We start from the raw sequence: 9,709 nt of genomic DNA, 5'->3' as shown, positions 1-9,709 counted from the left end.
AGCTGCCACCCTTCTTTCCTCTTCGTGCTTCGTGGATCATGGTTTGAAACAAAACAGCTTTGTATGTGGAGTAATGGTTGAAATCACTCTGGCGCTTTGGCACAGCCAACTGCACGGGTTCTGAGAACACAAAACCCGCAGTCGGCAGACAGAGGTAATGACTTGAGAAAAACCAAAGGCTGGGGGAAAAGAGGGAGGGAGAAACAAAGCAGTTGAGTCGGAGGTGCATTCTGGGAGTTGTAGTCCCTATGGGTCAGCCTTCTCAAAATTTTATGCGGCTCTGGACTTCATGTCCCAGCCGCCCCGCGCCGCGGAGGCGGTAAGGGGTGGGGACTCTCGGTGATAAACTGTAGCAGCGGGAGGGGGCCTAAGGCTGAGAAGCAGCTGTACGGGCTGCCTGGAGACGTTATCGGTTGTGCTTGAGGCCCGAGGGAAGTCTCGGGCGCGCGGCGAGGAGAGCCGTGTGATCGCCCCGAGTCACTGTGCCTGTCTCGTCGCCTATCTTAAGGCGCGTGGTGTCCGCCATGAAAGCGCATCCGGTCGCCGCTGGTGTCTCCGGGCGCCGCGTCCCTGGGTACCGGGAGCGATGAGGGTGTAGGGGCGCCCCGCGGCACGCCTGCGCCCGCGCTCCGCTAGCCCGGGCGAGAAGAAGGGTCGGTGGGGCCGGCCGCGCGCCGCCCCGCCCCCTGAGGGTGCTGCCGAGGGGCGCCCGCCTCCCATGCCGTCCCGGTGCCGCGCTGCGCCTGGTGCCCGCCGCTGAAGCCTGGGACCCGCCCGCCGGCCCGCCCCCGCCCACCGCCCCGTGGCTCTAAGCCGGCTGTCCCCCACCTCCCAAGATGTGGCACAACGTCGGGCTGACCCTGCTGGTGTTTGTGGCCACGCTACTGATCGTCCTGCTGCTGATGGTGTGCGGTGAGTGGGGCATCCGCCGTGGGGCAGCTGCACGCTGCGGTACACACGCCAGCTCTCCTCGTGTTGCTGACTTGCTTGTTCTGTCCGGTTGAAAAATTAAGGCATGGATACAGAAGTATTTCGAAATCGTCTCTTGTCCACTTACCTCAGTGAGCTCAGAGATGTACCCCTGACACATGACAGGCCCTCTGGCATCCTGGAGAGGGAAAGCAGAATCCAGGTCTGGGTATCTTCACTCGGGGTTAAACCAGATATTGCTTCACCCGCAGCGTCTGCTTTTTATTGCCGTTCTTACCACAGTCTGCCCAGATTTTAACCTTGACCTGTATTCGAAGGTGAACTGATTGGTTACTCCTTTTTCTTTTTTTCCAGTTTCTGACCCTAAAGATAAAGAGAGGTTTTACTGCCTTCATATAACCAGGAATAGGTTCGGAGTTGGGTTTGAAGCACATGTGAAATAGTTTGTTTACTTGGAGTTCAGGCTTAAACTAAATTCCAAGCAGAAATGTTGAGACTAGGCAGAATTTAGAAACACTAGCTATATTAAACTTCCAGGGTCAGGTAACACAACTCTTAGTTCTGTTAATAATGGTGCTACTTTGTTTGCTGTGGGTTTTTTCCTTCTTAGAATCAAAGGACATAAAACTTTCTTCTCAAGGTAATATTAGTACAATTTTAGATCTTTTCGATTTCTTTCTATACAGTAATTGATAACTACAAGTGAGAGTGGCTGAGCAACTGAAAATTTGGGAAATATTTTGAACCAGATGTCAGTGAGTTTATTTTTTCATAACTGTAGTATTGAAGTATGGGTTCAGGTTAATGCAATAATTGCTCAAAACTCAAAATAAATATTATAGGGTGTATTCATTACATGATTAACATACTAACTGCTCACTATCAGGGTTTTGTTTGGAGAAGATAGGTGTATATTTGTGCATATGCATATATATGTATTTGTATTTACATCCTTGTTTATATGTTATTTTCTTGCTTTACTAAGGTATCAGAGTAAAGCTTCTAATTTACAACCTTTCCTTTCCAATGATAAAACAATTCAAAAGACTCTCAATTTCCTACTTTTGATGTTAGGATTTGGGGCTAATGGTAGGTGTTTAGGATTCTTGAAGTGAGGAAAACCAGATCTTTTGTGATTTTGTTTGGATATGAGGCTGAAGGAACACATATGCTTTCTTTTTTAATTTGAAGATGCAAGTTACCTGGAGGTGACAATATGACATGTAGACTGTGTGACATGTGACACCTTTGATAGAATATTTGCCAGACCTGCCTTTGGGACATTCAAGTTCCTAATTACTACAAATATAAGACTTGCACTCACTCGGTAGCAGTTTGACTTTGATTTAAATCATTCTTTCTAAAATGCCCTGTCTTTGGTTTCAGAAAATATAGAATGAGAGGTGTGGTGTAGTAAGTAAAAGAACACCTGATTTTGATTGGAATGGTCGAGAACTAACATTATAGAGAAATAGTCCAAGAACTTTTTTGTTGAGAGAGCTAATGATGGGGGATAGGTAGCTTCATGTTTTGACTAGGATGGGCCTAGGACTTGGAAAAAGAGGGAAGGATCTGACCAGACTTGAGAAAGAAACTAGGGTGCTGTATTTGTTTGCTAGGGCTGCCATAACAAAATACCACAGACATGAAACAACAGAAATTTATTTTCTCACTGTTCTGGAGGCCAGAAATCTGAGATTAAGGTGTCAGCAGGGTTGATTTCTTCTGAGGTTCTCTCTTTGGTTTATAGATGGCTGCCTTCTCCCTGCGTCTTCATATGGTCTTTATTCTGTGTGTCTGTGTCTTAATCTTTTTTTAATTGAATTTTGTTGGGGTGGCACTGGTTAATAAAATTATATAGGTTTTAGTGTATAACTGTATAATACATCATCTATATATTATATTATGTGTTCAGTACCCCAAGCCTAATCTTTTCTAATAAAGACACCCCGTTGTATTGGATTAGGGCCCCACCATTATGAATTCATTTAACCTTAATTAACCCTTTAAAGTTCCTATCTCCAAATACAGTTGACATTGAGGGTTAGAAATGTATGACACAGGTCTGCCCCATGGAAATCATAGCCAGCTTATTTTAGAACTCTGACTGAGCTCTTTTACACAGTGAATTGATTGTAAATTTTTTTATTAAGCCTGTGGGGGAAGAATGGGGAAGGGAAAGGTGTGGGTATACTCCCAAGACAGAGAGCATGTTCTGGGTTCTTTGTCTTGAGGGTTTTAAAGTCTGGGGGTTTAGAGGAGGTTTTAGGGGAAGATCATATTAGAATATTCATCAGCACTATGCTAATATGCCAAAGCCAGATTTATTCCCTTCACTTTTTCTTGGGTGTGGTTGTCAAATGACACTAATTGGATTTCTGCTATCTATCTTCCTGAGTATAGTGATTTAAGCTATTTACCCTCTGGTTTTGGGAGGAGAAGTGTGAACGATTTACTCCTGTATCAAGTGTCCTAGGTTTTGGAAGATAGGATTTTATGATTTACTAGATGGAGGTGTATGGCCAGGAGCCACTGCTGTCATGGCCATGCATATGCATTCACACTAGATTTGGGCAGACGGTAAAGAAACTGGAGCCAAAAAATGGTGGGCCATACTTTTATTCAAGTCTCACACCAGCCAGAGAAGAAACACACAGGGAAAAAACACTTCCCTTTCAGTCAGGTCTCCTGTCATATTTTCCGGTTCCACAACCAGGAGAATCTTCTCTGGTTTTTCCTAGAATCAAAGGCTCCCAAAACCTCAGTAGGGCTCACAAAGCTCCGTACCTCTGGATCCCCATCTGCACACCTTCATTCTCTGTGTTCTCACTCTGCAAAACATGGCTTCCCTCTCTTTTAAAAACTTTCTGGTGTGAAAAACCTCCAGGAAACATGAGCAAAACAATGTCTCTTCCCAAGCAGGAAGGTAATTTGCAATTTCACAGACCACATACATGGCGCTGCCCAGTACCATTTTTTAACACTAAAGACAAGCAAACTCAAAAAATACAAATTTTACAAACTCATTTGCCCAATAGAGGTAAACTTCTTGGCCCATTAACAGTCTTAGTTTCCCTATTCAACTTGCCAAGGAATTTTCTTAGCTTCTTACTATCAGGCAACTCCTGGCTTAAAACCTGTTCTCCAGTGGTTTCCCATTTCTCTCTAAATAAAATCCAAATTTTGTACTGTGGCCTGCAAGGAACTGTGTGATATAGCCTTCTACACACATCTTTCCATTCTCCTTCCCTCTACTCTCAGCATTCCCCCAACAGGCCCACCTAGAACTTTCCTCAGTCTTACATCCGCTCTTTGCATGGTTGGTTCCTCTGTTCATTCAGGTTTTCACATTAGCTGACCATGTGTTGTAAAGTACTGCACCGCAGATTCTGAAAGGCACCGTACATCACTTCATTGAGTCCACGTAGAGACACCCAGTCCAGATAAATTTTGAAGAGTTTTATTAAACGAGGAAATTTTAATATGCTGGCCCCATATGGCTGACACCGGCCATCAGGCCCAAATCGTGCAGCCCCAAAAATAGTTCAGGGGCTGCTTATATACCCTTAATCACAGCGGGCGGGGGAGAGCATGACATTATGGCACAGTCATTAACAATATTATAACATTTGTCTAGGGCAGGGGTCCCCAAACTTTTTACACAGGGGGCCAGTTCACTGTCCCTCAGACCGTTGGAGGGCCGGACTATAAAAAAAACTATGAACAAATTCCTATGCACACTGCACATATCTTATATTAAAGTAAAAAAACAAAATGGGAACAAATACAATATTTAAAATAAAAAACAAGTAAATTTAAATCAAGAAACTGACCAGTATTTCAATGGGAACTATGGGCCCGCTTTTGGCTAATGAGATGGTCAATGTGCTCCTTTCATTGACCACCAATGAAAGAGGTGCCCCTTCTGGAAGTGCAGCGGGGGCGGATAAATGGTCTCAGGGGGCCGCATGTGGCCCGCGGGCCGTAGTTTGGGGACCCCTGGTCTAGGGGATGCACAGAAACATTAAGACTCTTAAGGTAACACAATCAAAGACATTTATAAATCTTTCAGGGTTCCTCTTCCTTCACTAGCCTAGAGGTATTTTACTCTCAAGGATTCCAGAAAGGAAGGAACTATAATCAGTGCAAGGTGGTATGTAAATTTTGCCTCCTATTGAAGAGAAGAAGTTTCTCAGTTAACCTTAATCCTTTCAGAGAATTTAAAACCAAATGACCCTAGTTGTCCTTGTAAGTCAGGAGATTTATATATTCTTTTTCCTCCATTTTCCAAAGAAAGGACAGGAAAGCCTGACCTTTTCCTCCTAGAACAGGGGTCCCTAAACTTTCTACACAGGGGGCCAGTTCACTGTCCCTCAGACCGTTGGAGGGCCGGACTATAAATAAAACTATGAACAAATCCCTATGCACACTGCATACATCTTATTTTAAAGTAAAAAAACGAAACGGGAACAAATACAATATTTAAAATAAAGAACAAGTAAATTTAAATCAACAAACTGACCAGTATTTCAATGGGAACTATGCTCCTCTCACTGACCACCTATGAAAGAGGTGCCCCTTCCGGAAGTGCTGCGGGCCGTAGTTTGGGGATCCCTGTCCTGTAATATCAATATTAATTTTGCAGCTTTTTGGTATCTTACCTTGATGTAGGTAGTTGTAAGGCCAGGAGCCGCCATCGTGGCCATTCACATGCAGGTTCCCATTGGATTCGGGCAGACGATAAAGAAATGGCGGAGTCAGAGGATGGGGGGCCATCCTATTTATTGGTGTCTCACCAAGACAGGCAAACCACAAAAGAAGACAAGGGAAAAGCAGAAAACCAGCTCTTCCCATGAAGGGCCAGGGATCAGGGAAGCCCCTGCAATTGTGATAGCAGGAACTGTGTGTCCAAGCTCCTGGTCTGTCCCACTTTATAGTGTAGAAAACCAAAATCCCTTAATCCAATATACAAACAAGGAAGTCCCCGATACAAAGTCACTTATCCAAGGCATAATTGGATTCCTCATGAGAGTGCACCACCCAGATCATACAATCAGTCAAGGGTGTGGGGAAAAGCTTAGTCCCAAAACCAAACCTCAGGCTACAACGACCTGGCCTGCTTACAGCCTGTCCCCCACACCCAATACAAGTCACAAGTGAGCAAACATATATATCATATTTACAAACCCATTTGACCAACAGTAGTCCATCTGTCACTCTCTCAGAATATCATTTCACTGTGTTTTCAGAGCACGTAGCAGCACTCTTTGAAATCAGCTATTTCACATGTCTGTTTCCTTAGAGCGTAAACTCCATGAAGGCAGGGAACTTGTTTTTGCTTGTTCACTAGAGTAGTGCTTGGTGTGTGATAGACCTTCCTATATTTTCAGGAGTGAAGAAAGATTCCTCAATATAAATTATTGAGGTCTTACATGTGGTACAAACCAGCGTTGTGTCAAGATGGATAACCCTTCTATTCAGTAGAATACTAAATGGACTCTTTATGTTTAGGTGCTGTGGTGGTGGTCAAGGGTGTCTGTAAAGCCAGTAGCCACGGCCACTATCACAGCATTCTGGCCCACGCAGGTTCGCATTGGATTCGGACAGTCGATAAAGAAACAATGGAACCAAAAACTGGTGGGTCATCATCTTTAATCCTAGCTTGCACCCGACGGGCAAGTAAAAACACACACTGGGCTCCAAAACCCACTCACATTCAGTGCTCACAAAGCTACTGACTTATCCGAGTTTCCTAGAAGCAAAGGTTCCTAGCTCACCAGACTTATTCACCTCTGTTCCCCATCTCCTTCCTTCTCCCTGCACAAACTCTGCACAAACTGACTTCTTACTCAGCACTCCACCATCTTGGCTGCTTCTCTGGCCTCCTCCACGTGGCCTTTCTCTGCTCTCTGCTCTCTCTTCTCTCTGTTCTAATGTTAATCTCAGGAACCAAGAGAGGAAGCTCTCATTCTGCCCCCATTTTGTAGTGTAAATTCAAAACCTTTAATCCAATATACAAAATAGGGAAGTCTCTAACACAGTCACTTCTCTGAGGCATGATTGGATTGTACCACCCCACATCAAAAAGGGTGGGAAAGGCTTAGTCCTAAAACCAAGCCCTAGGCTACAAGGATCCTGCCTGCCCACAGCCTGCCCCCAACACACATTAATATCACCTGGGCGACAGCTTCCCTGTGGGCAGCGCCATCTTTAACAAAGTGAGCATAATATATTTTATCTGCCAAACAATGTCCATAATTTAATAAAGTATAAGCCCTGATTTTGAAGGCCTGTATACTCCATTAGGGAAGACACCCGTGACAATGTAAGTGTAAATCCAGTAGCCATGGCCACCATCACAGCCACCTGGCCCGTGCAGGTTCTCATTTGATTTGGACAAATGGTAATGAAACAACAGAGTCAAGAACTGGTGGGCCATTAGCTTTAATCCTAGCTTGCATCCTGCGGGTGAGAAATACACACAGTGGGAAAACACTTCCCTTTCCATTCAGGGCTCCCAAAGCCACTGACTCAACCAAGTTTTCCTAGAATCGAAGGCTTCCACCTCATCAGTCTTATTTACCTGTTTCCCATCTTCTCCTTCACAAACTGGTTTTTTCTTCACCATTCTGCCATTTTGACTGCCTTCTTGTAGGTCAAATAAGTTTGTAAATATGATGTATATGTTTGCTCGCTTATAGTTTGCATGGGATATGGGAGACAGGCTGTGAGCTGGCAAAGTCATTATAGCCTAAGGCTTAGTTTTAAGACTAAGCCTTTCCTACCCTTTTATTTTATTTTATTTTTTTATTATAAATAAATTTTTATTTTAATGGGGTGACATCAATAAATCAGGGTACATATATTCAAAGAAAACATTTCCAGGTTATCTTGTCATTTAGTTTTGTTGCATACCCATCACCCAAAGAGAGATGGTCCTCCGTCACCCTCTATCCAGTTTTCTTTGTACCCCTTCCCCTCCCCCTCCCCCTTTCCCCCCACCCTTTTAATACTAAGATCTCTTCTACATCCTTCTAATACTAAGATATTCTTAAAACTAAGCTTTTCCCCACACTCATGATGTGGTGTGGTACACTCTTATGAGGAATCCCATTTATGCCTCAGATAAGTGGCTTTTTATCAGAGACTTCTTTATTTGTATTCTGGCTTAAAAGCTCTTAATTTCGGCCCTGGCCGGTTGGCTCAGTGGTAGAGCATCGGCCTGGCGTGCAGGAGTCCCAGGTTCGATTCCCGGCCAGGGCACACAGGAGAAGCGCCCATCTGCTTCTCCACCCCTCCCCCCCCTCTCCTTCCTCTCTGTCTCTCTCTCTTCCCCTCCCGCAGCCAAGGCTCCATTGGAGCAAAGTTTGCCCGGGCGCTGAGGATGGCTCTGTGGCCTCTGCCTCAGGCGCTAGGATGGTTCTGGATGCAACAGAGCAACACCCCGGATGGGCAGAGCATCGCACCCTGGTGGGCATGCCAGGTGGATCCCGGTCAGAGTCTGTCTGACTGCCTCCCCATTTTCAGCTTCGGAAAAATGCAAAAAAAAAAAAAAAAAAAAAGCTCTAATTTCTACACTATAAAATAAGGGAGACCAGGGGCTCTCTTTCTCTCTCTTTCTCTGTCAGTTCCTGAAATTAGCATTGCAGAGGAGAGGCAGCCAAGATGGTGGAGTGCTAAAGGAGAAGCCAGTTTGTGCAGAGAGAGGAGATGGGGGACAGAGATGAATAAGTCTGGTGGGGTCTTTGATTCTAGGAATACTCAGATGAGTCTGGCTTTGGGAGCCCAAAATAAAAAGGAAAGTGTTTTCCCTCTGTTGTGTGTATTTTCTCGCCCACAGGGTGCGAGCTAGGATTAAAGATGATGGCACACCAGTTCTTGGCTCTTGTTTCATTACCGCCTGTCTGAATCAAATGCGAACCTGCATTGGCCAGGCGGTTGTGATGGTGGCGGTGGCTACTGGCTTTACACTCCTCCATGTGGCCTCCCTGCCTTGCTACACCATGGGTTCTTCTTCTCTACAAGAAGGTGGTCACTCTCCTCAAAATGGCCTCCTAGTGTCTTCTTTTAAAACCTTTTGGTGTGAAAGCCCTCCCCCAATACATATTAGCATAACCAAGCCCCTTCCCAATCAAGAAGGCCAATTAGCAGTTATCATTTAAGAGCACCACCACGTGAGAGCAGTGGCCATCTTTAACAGAGTGAGCAAAAAATAACTTATCTGCCCAACAGTAAGAAAAGTCCAAAGCTGTAATAATTTTTTATGAGGTTATTTGAGCCTGTGACAATTCCTGGGAAACAAAATCTCAACAGATTGAGAAAATGCTTAGGAAAATGACAGTTTCTTCAATTTATAAATAGATTAGGGAGGGTGGGAGAAAGGAAAGCAAAGAAATCTCTGGGATTGGTTAAAATGTAAATGGAATAAATACATGCTTACATAGGCAGGCATAGGATAGTTAACAATTAACATGATAGTAATAACAATGAGATTTGTGGTTTCTGCTCTGGTGGGTGGCTGCACCCTGAGAGGGATAGAAAAGGTTGCTTTTGCAGTTTAGAGGTATTTTTTAAGTATGTTATTGTAGCTGCAAAAAGACAATGGATAGGCTCAATCAAGGTAGACATTGACCTTGTCAAAGAAAAATACTGCCCGAGATGATGACTACCCACCGTGAACTGCTTTTAGTTAGAAAGTTTTCATTTCAGACCATCCTATGTGGTTCTTTTAGGTCTCTGACTTTTCAAGGCCACTCTGCAGGTCCCCCATGAGTTTGTC

At 44.4% G+C, this 9,709-nt stretch overlaps 1 protein-coding gene across 1 annotated transcript in view; it reads left to right on the top strand.

The window, feature by feature from the left end:
- Positions 1-333: 333 nt before the first annotated feature.
- The window catches only part of SMIM13 (small integral membrane protein 13), a 48,628-nt gene continuing 39,252 nt past the window's right edge, over positions 334-9,709 (top strand). Inside the window, exon 1 of the mRNA XM_066376941.1 lies at positions 334-912. Coding sequence (XP_066233038.1) covers positions 837-912 — 76 coding nt within the window. The 5' untranslated portion in view covers positions 334-836. The remainder of the gene's footprint in view (positions 913-9,709) is intronic.

The sequence above is a fragment of the Saccopteryx leptura genome, chromosome 3 (assembly GCF_036850995.1).
Source record: "Saccopteryx leptura isolate mSacLep1 chromosome 3, mSacLep1_pri_phased_curated, whole genome shotgun sequence".
Classification (NCBI taxonomy): Eukaryota; Metazoa; Chordata; class Mammalia; order Chiroptera; family Emballonuridae; genus Saccopteryx; species Saccopteryx leptura.
Note: the sequence above shows the minus strand (reverse complement) of the source record. Positions and strands in the feature narration are given on the sequence as shown.